This window comes from Bombus pyrosoma, linkage group LG16 (assembly GCF_014825855.1).
Source record: "Bombus pyrosoma isolate SC7728 linkage group LG16, ASM1482585v1, whole genome shotgun sequence".
In the NCBI taxonomy this organism is placed as follows: Eukaryota; Metazoa; Arthropoda; class Insecta; order Hymenoptera; family Apidae; genus Bombus; species Bombus pyrosoma.
Window position 1 is genome coordinate 696,982 of NC_057785.1, and position 18,721 is coordinate 715,702.

The window sequence follows — 18,721 nt, forward strand, 5'->3', positions numbered from 1 at the left end:
TCGAATATGCTTTGGAAGATTTTCTGCAAAACATTAAAAATGGCAACATATTCCTAAAGAACTGCAAGATTTGTTCGTAAATGCAGTATTATCTAAACTGTAGAATCATGCCTACTATAGCATTTACAGATATACTTTACGCCGATAACGAACTGATTAAATATTTCAAAGATCAATTCGCAGTCGATAAAACATATCTGTATTATCAACGTGAAATAGCTAGGGAATCTATGTGCCATAATGAAACCGTCGGTAATTTCTATGACCGTATTCGCATTCTTATCAACGGAACTCAGATTGCACTCAAGGACAAATACGGGAAGTTTACGAATGAGAGCATTAAACCGCTAGCAGATAGCGCAATAGATATGTTCATTCATGGATTACCGGACTTAGAGACTGTCACAGACACGCGGATACCAAGTGAATTCATTTTCCTTTCCTTTCTATCTGGGTACCAAGCCATAAATCTCATCCACACTTACAAACCATCATACTTACCATCACATTTCCTATAATTATATAATTACTATCTTTAATAATACCCTTATATTTTATTACTAATATCTTTCGTTCCTTTAAATAGAATTCATTTAACATTAATCATTTTCCATATAGTATCCCTGTAATTACAAAATTCCAACCGTGTTAGTTTTTACTAATATATTTTCAGATTATAATTACTACCTTTGATCATAGCATTCTATTCTATTACCCACATATTTTACAACTACATATTTCTTATATTTACATTTATATTTATATTCTACATACCAACTATATTTCAATCCTAATTTTATAATTTATGATCAATAGTCAAATGAAAAACTCACATATATTTTCTAAATGTATCTTTATTTATTCTTTCATCTCCTAAAACCCAAATAAATCCATTCTTCTACCATCCACAAAATTATATTATCTTACGTAGTAACTATTATCATTTTATACTCTCTTTTCATTCCCTTCTTACTTCTTTCAACTTTCGCACATCTAACCTACAATCTTTTTACATATTTTACAATTTCCACAAAACTAACCCATGTTTCCGCAAACTCCTACACTAAATCAACATCGCTATTATGTTCCATTCTTAATCTTTCACACATCCAGATTTCGTATGCCCTTATTTTATTTACGCATTTTTATTACGCAATTTTTCTTCTCACCATTTCCTCATTATCAGCGATTAAACGCTTTTTTCCTTCTTCTTTAGTCCTCCTGCTATTTGTCGTTATTTGCCACAGACCACTTCTCCAGCTGCAAAACTTATGTTCGCTGACAATTTTTAGCAAAGGAAACAAACTAGTATAACGTATAACCAATATGACAACTAGAATATCTTTCCCGTTATATTTACCTTAATCTACGATCAACATACTTTTACGTTAAACTTCCAGATACAGCTATCTTACACAGCTCCGACCACGTAAAACTCCGCAACTATGGAACATGCACTCGTCAGATGGCCGAGTCAACGCGGACAAGATGTCGGTCATGAACTACGTAGCGTTCAGTTCGACCACTCCGTCCAATAAACTATTCTATTTCTATTTTCGAATAAATTTAACCCGTATAAAAGATTCAATGTATTTCCCTTCTTAAGCTATCGTGTCGAAATAATCTTATTTCCCTATCTTCCATATAGTTTTAGTATCATCTTACTTAGTCTAGCTCCTGTCATCTTCTATTTTTTTCTTTCTATTTATATCTTATTTCTTAATTTTTCGTTTCCTTTGGTACAAAGCAGAGAATATAAAATTATAAAATTATAAAATATAAACTATATCGTGTATTTTGTATTCGTTATTACACTTTCCAATAAAACACTAACTAACCTAATAACTACACTGATGACCATTTGCGTACAGATTGGCAGCAGAATGTAACAAACTCTGCGCAGCGTAATTAGACGGTTGGAAAGCAGCAGAAATCCAGCAGATCCTGCACAACTTTAGCCATTTAAATCGCGCATATACTGTCATTTAAATATGCCCATTAAATTAACTGTTATTACTATTAATATCATTGTAGGAAAATAAATAATTTTCGTACTACTTTCTTCTATTATTAATAGATATATATTTATTATTTTATAATATACATTTATGTATTAACATAAATTTACGTTAAGCACCCAATGCCTCAATCAGGGATTTATTCACATAAGGAACTTCGAAAGGTCGTTGGTTAAAAATACGCATAAAAACTTAAAAAAGTGAGTAATTCTTTCATGTGTAGAAAGAGACATAATGATTTTACACAAAAAAATTACGATTGACAGATATAAGTATTGAAAAGATGTAGAAAATAAGACCAGTGGTTTTAAAATCAGAACATATGTTAACTTGCAAAAAGATAAAAATATCGTGTCATCTTACTATTGAAAACATAAAGTTTCTGGATCGCATAGTGTTACCTCCATGAAACTGTAACGCTGCCATAGCTATTCTATCGAATTTTATTCTGACGAGCGTAGAACAATAATCGTAATGTGGCAACCACGTTCTAGGATGAGATTTGGCAACTATGCTTTCGTTAGGAAATTTAAGATCTACATACATTGTTGTTCCTTTAATTCGCTGTTCATTTGCCACTTCACACGATTACACAGACGATCGAAAAAAAGCGAATGAGTGAAAGTAGGAGTAAGAATGTAAAACATTCGCAATTCGTATAAAATGTCAATTATATGTATGTGTACATACCCATACTTTTCATGAAATCTTCATAAAGTCGTCGATGGTCTACAGGGCGGCGATTATATGTATAGGAAAAAGTTGTTGAGAATCATAATGCTGACAACAGATTCGAAAATCATTGAAATCGAAGAGAGAAGGACCTTAATCTAAATAATGATCGAAAGTAGGAATGAGCAACATTCGTAAAATACAAGTAACTGAGACGCGAATAATGAGTTTTACGACATTTACAACATTTGAAAAATGTTAGACGATCTATTTACATCCAACAGCCATTGATCTCTATATCTTTGTGCCATGCTTTACAAATCTAAACAATCATCCACAATTGCACATGCAAGGCTACAAGAAAAGTCTTCGAAAACCTGTTCCGATGATAATGTAACATCAATCACATCTCAACGTACATCATAGATAAGACATCGACCCCCAACCTTCGGACACTTCTCCACATCACAACCTACATCGAGCCCTTCAACATCCTCAAACCAAAAATGTATGTAAGTCGAGACTTCAGACAGCTCGAGCACTTCTTATTCTTGTTCTGGTTCCTGTTCTTGCGTCCCCTATTTCTCCGGTTCAGTGTCATTCTATTGCTTGTAAGTGATAAACTTATAATAAAGTTCGATGAAAGAAGATTAATAGTTGAGTTACGACTCAGCATTCTTTTCTCTTATCATCCAACCCTGAAGTTTACGTGACAATAACACGGTTTTGGCAACCGAATAATTAAATTCTTTGATCGTAGTTAAAATATTTCAAATTTCAGAGCAATAAAAAATAAAGCTTAATATGAATTTCAATTATGTTGTTATTTATTAACTAAATCTATAGCCTCACAACGGATTTAAAAGACCAATCCAAAAATTTAACCCAGACCATTAATGATAATTATTTTTAATATGCAGTCGTGCACGGTGTCGTAATTCGAAGGATACGTGGAATACTCAAGCTCTGCCAACCTTCGTTTATACATATGTACTATATACAAGGTGGTTGGTAACTAGTGGTACAAGCGGAAAGGGGTGATTCTACGCGAAAAAATAAGTCGAAAATATAGAATAAAAATTTTTCGTTTAGGGCTTTGTTTTCGAGAAAATCGACTTTGAATTTTCGCTCGGTACGCGTGCAGTTTATCACGTCTCGTTATAACGGATGTCACTGTAGATCGTTGTCTCGATGGATATAATCGCAGTTTAAGTTTGTTTTTGCCGTAACGGAAGATTAGGAATACAGAATGAAATAATATGAAGTAATCATAAAGGTTGTTTTAAAGTATGAAAGGCTACAATAATCTTTTCTTTCAATTGCTCGCAACTTGCGATTTTTTCAGAATAGACAATTGATTTAATATGGCTCCATAAATAAAAGTCAAACGGAGTTAAGTCAGGAGAGCATGGTGGCCAAGCTATTGTTCCAGCACGACCAATCCAGCCTTGGTAATGTTGGTTTAAAAAACCTCTCACATGACGACTAAAATGTGGCGGTGCATCGTCTTTGTTGAAAAATTAAACTTCCTCTAGTTCTCAGTGGTACATCTTCTAATAATTCCGGTAGTTTGTTTTGTAAGAAATCGAAATGCTGCTGACGTTACACTTCCTTCGAAAAAATATGACCCAATAATTAGATGTCCGATTATGCCAGCCCAGACGTGATAAAGTGCACGCGTACCGAACGAAAATTCAAAGTCGATTTTCTCAAAAACAAAGCCTCAAACGAAAAGTTTTTATTCTATATTTTCGACTTCTTTTTTCACGTAGAATCACCACCTTTCCGCTTGTACCATCAGTTACCAACCACCCTGTATAAACAAAAGATAAAAGTTAGGCTTTAAATCCGGCTACCGCAAGGCAGTCGACAATCATAAAGACGCATGAACAAGCTAAAAGAATGATATAGGAATAAAGAGAGAACGCTGCATAGAAGCTTGTGTCCTCGTTTAATAACGCGTGCACATTCGTACAGTAAATATATAGATATATAACACCGATCAACAAGCGGCGTCGATGTGCATGTCTGATTAGACAAGGACAGAGGGGGCCACCCGTGCGACATTCTCTTTTTATTCCTATATCGCATCCACTTACACGGTAACATATGACTCGCTATATACTCTGTCTTTATATTTCTGTCGGCAATTAACATTACAATTATAGGCAGAATTTACTGTAGTAATATCGATAGTTTATTGTGAATAATCTCGGAAACTGTGGCCGGCCGATAGTTAGAGGAAAAAGTTGTTCAAAATGTTGATTTCTACAAGATATCCAAAAATCATCGAAATCGGAGGAGGAGTAGCTTTCAATACAGTTCTGCACAGTTTCGCTAATTAAAAATTGATTTACGATATTCGGGTGATAAAAATAGTCTTCCGTATTTAAAAAATTATTTTTTAAGAAGCTTAAACTTTTGTGAATGGGAGCGAATGAAAATCGTAGATATTAAATTAATAATTCCAAAAATATCGAGAAGTGTCAGCAGTCGGGATGCATTGAAATTGAAAAACATTAGAAATATATTGTACGTAACAGACTCTGTACCATTATAATCAGTTATATCATTATATGATTGAAGAAGTACAGATTGGAGAAGTATAGGATTCTACACTTTATTTGCAAGATGTCCTGTTCTTACCTTACTTGTAATTTCATGGGAAAATTTAGTTTCAATTCAAACCACTACAATACTGAATCGGTAACGTTGTATACGATATGAAAATGGTATACAGGGTCAGCCGCCAGGTGATCCTCGAAATATGGGACACAAAAAAGCATTATACGTCAAGTCTATTCATGTACCTCATTGACGAATCGTTGCTGGTGATTAAATGCAAAAGTTTAACAAATCGACCTCAGCGCTGCAGCTAGCGGTTGATTTGTCAAGCACATCTCTCGATATTACGAGCCTTACCACCGCCATGGAGGTTTCCAGACTATGTATACGACATTGGTTCAAACTTGATGTTCTCGAATACAAAATGACATATGAAAAAATGTTATTCTATTAATCTTGTTTTTGTCTTTTCATAAGAAACCACTGTACATGTAACCATTTATACATGTTATTCGACTGCATCCAGTATATTACATTGAAATAGGAAATTTGTAGTTATTATACAGAACAACCTCTCGTTTAAACGCATCATAATTTATTTAACAGTGAGGAAATCTATAGATAACGTAAACACCAGCAGAACTTTTGCACTCACCTGATATTTGGATCCATATTTATTCATTAATACTGTAATGGAACCTGTGGCGATTATACTGATAAAAACTGAAGCTGATTTCAAGATGTATATAAAAGTTACACTTACTGCAAACGTATATTTAGTAAAAAGTTAGTATATAGCATGAATCTCTTAAACATATAATAAGCGTTAAAAATGTTCTCATTGAATATCGAGTCTTTTATTCATATAATGGATAAATAACTGTTTAAGTACTTTTGTAATCTCTGCGAAATATATACATACTAGTACTAAATATTTTGTAGCTTCTATTACATTTCCGACATTTTCGGATTTGTTTCAAGTTTTACCAACATAATCATAGGAATCAGGCCCGTCATAGAATGTTAAAGAAATTTCAAAACAGTTTCGTATAATACACATAATACATACTATATTCATAAAAAGTTTCTATAAGCATTCGAATATTTTCATAAGCTACTGTATATCATCATCATATCAATGTTACCACTACACTTTTTTAAAAATTACTATGAAACTTAATAACACATGCTGTTCGGATATTGTTTCACATTTTAATCGAACAACTTCGTTTTCACACGAGAGAAAATTATTTATTTTGAATTTTTTTGTAAATATTAATATTAATCAGAAATAAAAGCTCTTGAATAAAAGTGTAACATTTTTCTTCAATTCTGAATTGCATGCCCCAGTTCATCTCATAAGGGATTATTGTGAATTTTTCATTAATCGATATTCCAATAATAATCGAGATTATACTATATTTCTAAAACTAAAATTTCCAGAATTACCAGATTAGTAAGTGTCCGAAATTCGTATTGTTTTTATGAAAATTGAATAAATATACTAAAAAGATTTTTCGAATGATATTTTCATGATGACGATAGGGTAAAAGGTGATTTTTAAAAATATATTCTAGTTTGACTAGCAGAATTTTTCACGTAACTTTATAGATTTATATTAAAGTCATTATCAATTTCTTTCGTCTGCGGGATTCTAGAACACAGAATTCACATAAGCCTTTTCTAAAGTTCACACTTAAATTTCAGAGGATAATCACGAAAAGGTTAATGACTTGTCAGTATGCATATTTATATTGACCGATGTCTAAGTACATTGAATAAGGATTTTTGAATCTCAACATAGCAGTTACAGAAGTATATTTAGATGAAAACTGTGATTCATCTAGAACGTGAACTGACATCTCTTCACTATTTACTCACGATACACAGATTCGTTCCCATTCGCTTCATTCTCTCTACGTTGTCTCGTACGCATATACACCTAGTTAACATCAAAATAAATCTATATCTGGCATTAGTTATAATTCCAATCGGGGTTTATGTACACGACGGCGGAATAAAAGTACTATGCGCGAAACCCTTTTTCGTTACGCGGATTCTATAACGTATTAGATCTTTCTCATATACATGTATACATATATACTGTTAGTTTTGAATGTTTCGAACAAATAATGCTTGTCGAATCCTCGTAATACGCAGATTTTGCACAATGTCTTTTCCTTCTTCCCTGATTAGCGCTTCTCTTCAATTAGGCACTCCTTGCACTAAACGAACGAATAACGATCGTGTCGTAACAAACCACTACGTAATAATTCGTACATCTAAATAGCAAGTGTACATCAGTTTTGTTAGGACACTGACACTGTAAATAATTACTATGCGCCAATTAACTTGTCAATCGTCCCTCTATCGATTATAGTGCGCACTAATTGCAAGAATCGGGCTAGTCATTAACGCTTTTATTATACTTCTCAAACTTTATTCCACACCTTATCGCAGTATTTTAAACGACGACGAGGTTCAAACACAGATTCGCTCCACTTTTACAGAATTCCGAAAATACAATACGTGCATCGTGTCTTGTCATACACGTAGAAAATGATTTTCCAAAAGTGACTCTTTTCTCATCGTTCCATCGTTCAACAATGATACTATACAATGTACACGATAGCACATTTTTGTAGATTCGCAACCACAGAGGCGTGGATAAGAATCTACCAAGGCCTCCACATTCCTTCTTCGTCTTTTGCAGGTTGTTGCGGTTGTTGAAGAGGAGAAGGCGAACGAATCCCCGTGACGAACTCGCCACTCGCGTGGCTGGACGGCCTGTCTTCCGAGTGCGGCGGGATCGCTCCTTCCGTGGTTAAACGACCTATAAGCTGTTGTTGCTGTTGTTGCTGCTGCTGCTGGAGGTGGTGCTCGACGTTAGCGACGGCTGGTAACGAAGCTCTCGTGTTAGATTTTGGTTTCTTGGAGGTAGTTGTAAAGTCAAGCGGCTGTTCCGGCTGTTCGACTCGCGGACTCTTACTTGGTTTGGAACCAATGGCTGAGATGGCATTGGTAGCAAAGGTAGAAACGGGGGCGGAAGCGGAAATGGAAGCGGAAACAGAAGCGTTGCCGGACGTAGCGGCAGCGGCGACGGTAGCGGCAACAGCAGCAGCAGCAGCATTCACGGCAACGGTGGCCGCGTCCTGCCATTCCTGTATATCCTCGTGAGGCCGTTTCGCGGCGAGTTTGTCCGTCGCCTTGAGAAAAGACATGTTAGTGGCGGCCCATATGGCCGTCGGTGGATTCGGCCCGATACTGATACCGTTCGCTGCGGCAGCAGCTGCGAGCTGAACGTAATGACTAGGAAGAAGGAAAACTACTTGACCATCGGGCAATCTGGATGGTATCACTTGCACGACCGAAAGCATGTTTGGATTTTGCTGTGAACTAGACGCCTGGTCGATAACTGGTATACCAGGCGGAGGAGGCGGAGGTGGATGATGATGAGAATCAAGGTTGGTCGTATTAACCTGACCAAAGGCAGAAGTTGGCCGGCTGTTGCCGTTGCTACTGCTGTTGCTATTATTGTTGTTTTCATCGCCAGCGGTAGTACTACTATCCGGTCGCGCTGGTTCGATATCCGGTATTTCGGCTTTTATCAAGCCGACCGGATTCAAAGTTGTACTACAGTGTGCAGTCGATGGCACATGATGCTCCAACGGACCGGGACTTCCCGAGCCTGTCACTCGATCCGTCACGCTTCCGGGACTGCTGCCTAATCCGCTATCCGGCCTCGAACCCAGATCCAAGTCTAATTCCGACACGCAACTATCCAAATGCCGTAGTAGCCTTTGTTTCACTGCAGGGTCCATCGGTGTCGTGTTCCCGGTGATTATATCCGGAGCATCGAGATACCGACTTACCTGCAACGCAAAGTCAAAATGAAAGTAAAGTGTGGGCGATGATACCGTTTGTTTCAGTAGTATAGTAATAATAATGGAATCAGATTCAATATGTACTTGCAGTTACTCACATTAATATTTGGACACGGGGCTATAGCTTCGTATTTGTTGCTTTGTATAGGAGATCACGATTTAAACATCGTATTGCTTATTCTACAATAATATGAACCACATTTTTTTTACAATTAGTACTAACAATTGCGCAATCTCACGATAGCTTTTATCCTTTTTTAAATAATAAATTACAAATTGAATTTCATCATATCTAGTACCCTTTCCTTCTTCTGACATGTTAAATCTCTTTGTGTATTAGAAGAGTATTGCTGTTAATTTCTTCTGTGTCGCTCTATTTCTTCTATACTGATATTAATTATACGAACCGGTTATACAAAATAAATGTAAATTATTATTAATAACAATAAGCAGTTGGCGCAACATTAAACTTGTACTTAAAACAAAAAGAAAAAATTGATGCATTTCGCAGTTCGATCTACTTCTAAGAATTGCTAAATTGCAGAATATAAACAAGTGTCTGAATATTAGCGTGACGTGAAAATAAGATAAATTTTTGTTAAAAATCTATTGTACCATTAAGCTTTGTTGTTAAGAAAGAATTATTTACGTGTTCTCAAGCTACAATAAGAGATACATACGGTATTTTCTCCACTTAACTGATCGAAAATCGGGACTTCTCTGTGATAAATTATCATCGTGTATAGAACTCGATTGTTTATAATAGATACGATGCGCCATTTTGCTGAACTTAGAAAAAAATAGCGCGAGTGAAAGAAAAAGAGGCGCGAGAGTCGGCTTGATGAAAAGAAACATATCGGCTAGATAATGTTAATGCGATAACGGAACCTTTTTATTTTTAATTTTTATCGAATAAAACTTTTACCAATGTAACTGTGAGGTTTTTCTCATTAAAATAAGACCAAGTACGATATAATTTGCAGAATATTCGTTTATTTAATGACATTAACTTATTTTCTTTCGCCTATTATATATACATGTAAATGCAATTTAAATTATATCGTGTTTGTTCTCAATTTAATCAGAAAAATCTTACTAATACATTAGTAAACGTTCAATTTTTAAAAAATCAGAAATAAAACGGTTTTACCATTGTCTCATAGATAATTAATATCTTTTCATAGTCGATTGAATTCGAATCAGGTTACATTACTCAGCCGTTAAACTTCGCGGTGTGTCAAAAGCAACACTAGGGCCCCTTGGGGGAATGATCTCACCTCAGTAGTGGGGATGACGACAGATCAATTACGAGGAACATAATGGCGATAAATTATTGAGAAAGTACTGTATTTTCGTAGAATAAGCAATACGATATTTAAATCATTTCCTCTTATACAAAGCAACAAATAATATAAGGCTAGTGTTGTGTCTTAATATTAATACGAGTAACTGTATAAATTCGAATCAATGTCCAAGGATCGCTACATATTATTCAAATACTAGGATTCGATAATCACAAGATAGTTTTGAATCTCGGAATGAGCAGTACCTGTAATTTTTGAAGATCTACTTATAAACTATTTCAATACTTAAACAAATCGAACTCCTTAGAAATAGCAATCAAATTACGAGAATCAGGAAGGCATTATCATTTCATTGAATTGTTAGAACAAATTCAGGAAACTTTTAGAATTATAGACGATACAATTATTCTTACGTTTGTACTTGTGGCTGTTTAAGAATGATAGCTGAGAAAAGCTAATTCAAGTAAATAGAGAATTACAGAATCTCGTAACTACTTCTAACTTAATCTACAGCTTTCTTCGAATTTGTAGCACACTATCAATGTTAAAGATAAATACAACTATTTCTGCACTAAATGCAACACAGTTGAGCGAAACATACCTCTCTGGAACAATCTTGATAACCAGCCTTATATCTCGACAAACCAGGTTGAGCAAGGGATCTTTGCCTTTGTAAATGTCGAACCGTTAACTCTAAAATGTCAGCTTTTTCAAGTTTACTATGCTTCGTGTTCTCCAGCCGGGCGCTGTCAAGAATGAGCGCCTTCAGCGCCGCCAACGACTGATTAATTCTAGCTCGCCGTCGCTTTTCCATTAGTGGTTTGTTAGCCTGAAAAATAACAAATCTGTCGCTAGAATAATACAATATCAAATTATACGCGTGACCGTCGTCTCTAAAAATGTTCGCCTACCAATATCTATTCTTTCCCTTCTTCCTCCTTTTCTCCTTTCTTGTCTACCCTCTTTTCTTACTCCGTACAATACATAGGCATAATCTACGTATCATGATACAAATAAAAGGATCTAATCATTACAGAACTGAAAGAAAAATGAGTTTGTTTTACATGTCAGAGTTGGAAGAAGTGACAAAATGAAAATCGAAGGAAAATCGATGGGGGTGATACAGAATGATGATTAAATAAATCGACTGAATAATCACATTATTATGAGTGTATTTTAAACGACAAAAATACATACTATAGTGTAATCGACAAATCGAAAATTTGTATGCGTATTATATAATTTTTATTTTCTACTTTATATGACATATTAAAATTGCATAATACGCAAAAACGTATCCAAAATAGAAAAGTCTCTATGATATTTAATAGTACGACATCAATTTGCGCTGAGGTTATATGTATATCTTTTTAACTATGTTTACGAAACTATGAATTTTCATAAATGTCCACAATCTAATAATTAGCGATTTAGGTATTATCGTTGTTACAAATTACAAACATCATTTCTCAATTATATTTAACATTAAAAAATTATCTTTATATTATATAATTATATTATATGTATATTATACATTCACAAAATTACTGATGACATAATAATTATATGCATTTATCCAAGCTTCATCCATTATCTACTTCCTATTGGAAGATATACTAACGTCCACGATAAACATATGTTCAAAATCGTCGATATTCCCGCGCTTTTTTAAACACCCAAATGATTCCATTCAAACAACCTACTAACCTTCATCGTATCTAATAACTATAAAAATAACTACATCGGGCTACATAAAATATTCATAACTATAATTCTTGTAACAAAAAAATTAAAAATTTAAGATATAAGAATGAGTATTTATATAATACATACAAACATGAATGAAATATACTAAAGTAATTATAGAAAAAAGAAGAAAAAGCATTAAGTGAAAATGAAGATTTACTCACTCGACGACCATCCGAGTGTTTAGGGCTCGGGCTGAGACTAGGGCTAGGACTGGCCGACGGACTCGGTCCTTGGTGCACGCTCTGTTGATGTTGCGATTGATGATGATGGTAATGTCTATGAGTGTTGCCGGCCGATTTCTTTTCTTGATGCCTCAACGAATGAAGACGAGCGGTCATCTTAGTAGGCCACGCGGGCCTTCCGCTGTGACGACAATAATGGGAACGGTGATAACGGGAAAATTGGTATCGATACTAATAACAATGGGAATAACAGCAACAATGATGATAATGATGGTGGCGATAACGAGAACCACGAGGACGTCGATGGTAACGGTAATGACAGGGGTGACAACGACGGTGGCCGCCGCGACGACGACGACGACGACGACGACGACGAAGCCGACGACGACGACGAAGACGACGACGACGACGACGACGACGGCGACGGCGACGGCGGCGACGACGACGGCGACGGCGACGACGGCGACGGCGGCGACGGCGACGGCGACGACGATGACGACGACGACGACACCGACGACGACGACGACGACGACGACGACGTCGACGTCGACGACGGCGACAGTGACGGTGTCGGTGTCGGAGTCGGTGTCGGTGTCGGTGACGGTGTCAGTGACAGAATGGATTTCAGCGTCCAAAGTAATCGACTGGACGCAGCTGAGACACTCAGCATCTCGCGTTCTAAAAAGTTACGCGGCACCACTCTGACACAGGTGTACTTTCATTTAATTCCAACACTTTTGACACTAATATATAATTCTCGATTATCATCCTCCTGTATATCGTTCTTTTAACATATCATTTTAAAAGGTTCCGCCAGTCACAATATAAACACGCATCAGCTGCAATGTCGTATCAGCTGCAACACCCTCGTCGCATCTTACTCTATTTCAAGAGTTCCACCGTAACGTGTAATTCCTCCTGCACGATACCACGCGTTTTCCATGCGGTGCGGTTCAATTCGATCACTAAACTGTCGTTAGGCCGTTTCAAAGTTTTCACTGAAGACGCGAGCACATTTTAGGTCACCACGTGGCTCCTTACACGGTGCACATGAAACGACAGATTTTCAATCGTATCGTAATCTGTTCATTTCATATTGGACTCGAACTTTTTCCCATAAAGAATTTTCGAAAATTCTCACAAACCGATTTTAGAAACAAAAATTATGATCTTATAATATATTATTCGATATTTTCTCACGAGACGTACGATTTTCAGTCATGAAGAGATCGAATTTCCTGCGTGTCATATTTACTGTTTAGAAACTAAACTTGCGAAAAAATTTGCTATCCGATTTATCGAATAATAAAAACGAGCGAGATTGAAGATTTCATTTTCGTTGTTTCCTGTTGGTGCGTTCTGCACTCGTCTACGTTGCGAAACACGGATTCATCCTCGCTGGACGGCTAACGGTGACAGACTGCGAATCGAAGAGCAGTAGCTGGCGGGCGGCTCTTCAGCAAGATTCGCGCGTGTGTGAGTCGTGGGCGAGAAGCCGGGAGCCGCACAGAGGTTCGCGCCGCGGTTGGTCGTGCGTGTGGCGGGGGTAGGATGGTGGCTGCTTGCCAGAACCGCTGCTGTCAAGGGGCAGAGAGAGAGGACGAGGTTCGCTTGCCCGCTCACGCGCGCCCTTGCCTGCGGCTACCTTTACCCCTCTCTCTCTCTTTCACCCCAATCTTTCTCTCTTTTTGCCATTTCTAGCGAGTTGCTAGTTGCACGCGACCTACCTTGATCTCCTTCTTCTCTTTTTCGCCATGTCGCTTACTATCTAACAACCGTTATGCGTCGTTAAAACAGCAACCAATTTTGATTGTCATGATATTTTTTTCTTTAAAACCATACATTTCTAAACATTCAAACACAATAGTGTAGAGTACTCTATTTACCGCGATATGTATAATATATTAGGAAATGGACAAATCCTTGGTATACAGATTTACAAAATTGCAAATTACGATTTTTCAAATGATTTTATGGAAATTTCTAGAAATATATCTTCCAGTGGCAAGAAAACTCCGAATTTTTTAAAAAGCATATAATTTTGGAAGCTACGTATATATCGTCGTCCCTATATACATCGTACGAAATGAAAGAAGACTCGGTATTAAACGCAACGAGCGAGCATCGTTACTGTCCACTGTGACCTTTAATCTGCTGCTATCCGTCTATCCGTCCGTCTACTTGGTTTCCCTTCACTTTCCCTTTTTTTATATTTCGTTCGTCCGTTTCGCTCATGCTTGGTAACTCGCTGTCGCATGCTGCGAACGAAAAGGCGGCGATGGTAACGGCAGCGGCAGCAGGTCGTGTGCGTGTGACTGGATATAGACGAGGATAACGCCGTGGCGTAGGAAATTACGACGAGTTGCCGAAGAAAGGTGGTGGTAGTGGAGTGGGATGAGGGTGGGTGATGGCTCGTTGTCGGTGCTGGCATGGCACGAGCCAGCACGGTACGCGGCGTGGTCTTCAGAAGCAGTGGCGTGGCGCGGCGCAGTACGGCGTGGCGCGATACAGAGCGCGCGGCGTGGCCCGAATCGAGGCGTGCAGCAGCGGTAGCGCGGCAATGGTCGAGGGAGTGGAGCAAGTGCCGTCACAGGACAAGCTCGATCCGTGCTGTTCGGCTCGTCGAGGTGATGAGCCCTCGAGGCGGGTGGTGGGCAAAGGGTGACGAGCGGCAGGCGGCGCGCGGCGGACGATGGACGGCATGCGGCGAGAGGTGTATGCTGGCGGCGTGTGGCGTGCGGCATGGTGGCGTGGTGTGCGGTACGCGGGGTGAAGCGTGAGCCGTGTGCGGCGTGCGGCAACTAGCGTGCTGTAGAGACGGGCGGCGGCCGCTTCATGGATTATAGGGAGGGAGAAAGAACGATCCCGACGAGCGACCGGTCGAACGGATGGACCGTGGAGACCGTGAAGCGTGCTCTGCACAGCCAGCCAACACACATATACACACACACAAGCATTTCGAGTGTGTTGGCGAGCGCGATGAAGCGGTGGCGCTTGAGGGGAGAAACGAGTGAACTAGCAAGCAGCAGTGGCGAAGAAGAGAGATACGGCGGTGGGTGTGGAGAGCGAGGAAGTGTGCACACGCCGCGTCGTGGTAAGGCGTCGGCACAGTGGGGTCGGAGGAGATAGTCGTCGGCACGCGCGGCGCAAACCTCTCTCTACCCACGCAAACGTAGCAACGTACGTGCGAACGAGCTCGTACGTGAGAGCGTGCGTGTCAAGCTGCCTGCGTGCCAGCGTGCCGCCCTGTCGCGTCGCTCGACCACCACACCGAGCCGTGTCAGCGTACCGTTTCCTCTGCCTACGTATAGTACATACATGCCTCCTCTCTCTATTGGAGCGAATGCAACAAACTGATGTTGGATTGCACGCGCTCGTCCAGTGACAGAGCTAATTAAATGGTTCTACTATTTCGTGTTTTAAAATTAATCTCCGCGATCGAAACAATTATGCCGCACGGGGGATGTAGTCTATGCTCAGTTTTTTTACGCAATATTTGGCTGGATAAGACACGTTTTAGCTGTGAATAATCGAACCGATTGAAAGGCACGTTGATCAGCGACCGCAAATCGAAGATTACAGCTAATGTTATATGAATACTTAGTTATTCCCGAAAATGCAAATAAATAAAAAAGGGTGGAGATGATCAGTTTAGCTTCTAGAAAGCTCAATTGTTTCGTTTGTTCTAAATCCAATGGATATCTTAAATACTTGTTAGGTTAGGAACGTAAAGTATATAGACGACAAATGAAAAAACTACAACTGGGCTAGTAACTACAAACTGGGCTAAAGAATAAAAATAACATATATTAGATTATAGAAATTGAAATGAGTAAATGAAAAACATAGAAACCCCGGAGAAGAAAGGGGAGGAAAGGAACGTAAAGTAAAGATTGGAGCGAGAGAAAGTGATAGAAGTGACAGATTACCTAGGTTTTTTCTGTTGCGACAGACACACATGAGAGAATCCCGTTGTGGATGTAGTTTGAAGTGGAAGAGGGAAGTGAAGGGAAGTGGTGAGAAAGCAGTCGCGAAACCTAGAAGCGCATACGAATAAGGAAAAAAATTTACGAAACTTTTTCGCGGCGTGAGGCATTGCGATGCGGCCATACCATGACCACGCCATTGCCAAGCCGTTACCACGCCGTTATCCCATCGTTCTTTACTCTTTACCACTTCAAGCCACACATAACGCGATGCATCGTGGCATACCTCGCCGACGTTGCAGTACACTTTACATCGAGGGCTCTCCTTTTCTTTTTCTCTCCGTTGAAGCGCTTGCTTTCGTTTTAGTTCTTAAATGCGACCAGGTGAGGCGAGGTGAAACTTACAAAGACGCGTTTTATACGCACCTCGTCAACGTGTTTTACCTCGTCTTCTTGTTTTACAAGGTGGGATGTAATGGCTAGAGAAAGGGTAGATAAGGAAAAAAGAGAGCGCCTAGCCAACGAATAACCGTGAAACCATAACGATCGCAATGAAGGATTATCAACTAAATATCTTGCTAAATATCGATTTACTTTTTTTCTTATTACTAGTTTTTATCTTTACTTTCCCTAGTGCTAATGCTTGCTAAATTTGTTGAAAATTCTCGGATCATTATCTGATACGAATAAAAGATTTTGAATGATCAATCATTTCTTTGAATTTTAGCTAATTATCACGTGATATGTAGGCTTATAAACGGAGGTGTGCTTAAAAATGAAGAAATTAAAACTGTATGTGAGCCAGAAAATTCTTATTTTTAAGGGAATATATAAAATATTCTGCATAAGGTGCGGTAAAAATATTTGTCAAAAAAGGGAAGGTTTAGAAAATTGATACAACGAATTCGAATATTCGTAGGATTAGATTGCAACTTTGTATGAATTTTGATTTTAATGTTATTTAACTGTTTTCTTAGTAATTTAATCTATTAGTCACGTTTTGCATAAAAATGTAATCTAATGCTTTCAAACAAAAATTCTTATTTCGAATTTTTGATTCCTCGCGTACGAACACATAAATTGAGAAATGATTATTAGAAAATTCAATTAATTTTATTATAAAAATTTTACTTCTTCCCCTTTTTTTGTATACTTATAATATAGAATTTAAAAATACATTGACGTTACAATAAGTATAGAACAGAGATAGTTTCAAAATGTTTATTTCGAGTAACAATTGCAAACTGAATTAGATTAAACTTGCTATAAATTACTATTCCTATTTATATCTTCGCCTCTATATATGGTTCTACGTATAAGTATGTAACGATATCAAATAACCTATCACACAACGTTCTAATCAGAAGCTAGAGTCGCATGGAGGCGCGATAGTTTTCTGAAAGATTCTTTCGAAGCTTCCGTCATCACTCTTTGGAACTGTCGTCTCCATCGAGTACAACTCGATCGATCGACAGCAAACTCAACGTGCCACGTACTTTTCGCGATAAGGTGGTCGCAGGGTAGAGAAGAGAAGGGAGAGGCGAAGATAGGAGAGGGAAAGAGCGAGTTTGCCCGGTGGCTTCAGCATTGATCGTTCCCAGAAGAAGAGAAGGAGCCGAGCGAAACGAAGAAGAGGCGTACACGAGAAATTCGAGACGCCCGGCGTCGCCCGGCGGCGAAACGTTATCCGGTATGCAAGAAAGGACGTCCTCATTAGCGGGACCCGACGTCGTTTCAGCTCAACAGGAGCGATCGTGGCGTGGCTCGACGTGATACCGCGTCAACCCGTCTTGGTTCAGCTCTCAGCATAGCTATCCCCCCGCCTCGTATTTACCGGCTACTCTCCTCATCTTCGATGATATGTCCGAAATATGAGGAAACGCTGCGAACTAAGAAATGCAATATTCGATATATCATCGATGTACAATACAATTACTCGCGTTCACATTCGGACACAGCATTATCTTTTTATTTACTGGTTTGCATAGGAGCTCATGATTTTACGGCTAAATCAATCGTTTATTGTAACTTGAAAATATGTAAATTTCTAACGGTAACGTTTAACCGTAGGAGAGAAGAGATCGTCCTCTTTATTTCTTAAATTCAATGCGGTGTTTTTTCTTATATAACATGTATCTTCTAGGCATATCTGCTACAATTAAGAACTAATAATTGTGCAATTTTACGGTAACCTTCACCCTTTTTGCCTATAATAAGTTACTAATTGCCTTTTATCAAAACTGGTATTCTTTCCTTCCTGTTTGTAACATGTCGATATCCTATAGATGTACCTATAAAATATTGATATAAAAATATTCCTGTTAATTTCTTTCGACGTTAATTATAGAAAATACACTTATTTTGCAACTGCAGCTGTTTCCAAGGATGTTAATAAAACGAATGATTTCTAAGGATAATTAT

At 38.2% G+C, this 18,721-nt stretch overlaps 1 protein-coding gene and 1 long non-coding RNA gene across 5 annotated transcripts; both read right to left on the minus strand.

The window, feature by feature from the left end:
• Nucleotides 1-836: 836 nt before the first annotated feature.
• LOC122576791 lies at nucleotides 837-1,591 on the minus strand. The gene is made up of 2 exons (XR_006319896.1): nucleotides 1,361-1,591; nucleotides 837-1,260 (listed from the first exon to the last, which is right to left on the minus strand). It is a non-coding gene; the product is annotated as an uncharacterized LOC122576791 (long non-coding RNA).
• Nucleotides 1,592-6,984: 5,393 nt separating this feature from the next.
• Nucleotides 6,985-12,807, minus strand: LOC122576257 (protein hairy). 4 transcript variants are annotated; one of them, XM_043746276.1, is made up of 4 exons: nucleotides 12,354-12,807; nucleotides 11,045-11,272; nucleotides 8,245-9,127; nucleotides 6,985-8,151 (listed from the first exon to the last, which is right to left on the minus strand). In XM_043746276.1, exons 1-4 carry the CDS (start codon nucleotides 12,528-12,530, stop codon nucleotides 7,931-7,933), a joined length of 1,509 nt encoding a protein of 502 aa, XP_043602211.1. In that variant the 5' UTR covers nucleotides 12,531-12,807; the 3' UTR covers nucleotides 6,985-7,930. The 4 variants fall into 4 exon arrangements, with proteins under 4 accessions (XP_043602211.1, XP_043602213.1, XP_043602212.1 ...); XM_043746278.1 differs by adding an exon at nucleotides 11,355-11,438 and having other exon boundaries at nucleotides 6,985-9,127; nucleotides 12,354-12,492; XM_043746277.1 differs by adding an exon at nucleotides 11,355-11,481 and having other exon boundaries at nucleotides 6,985-9,127; nucleotides 12,354-12,492.
• Between the last annotated feature and the right edge of the window lie 5,914 nt (nucleotides 12,808-18,721).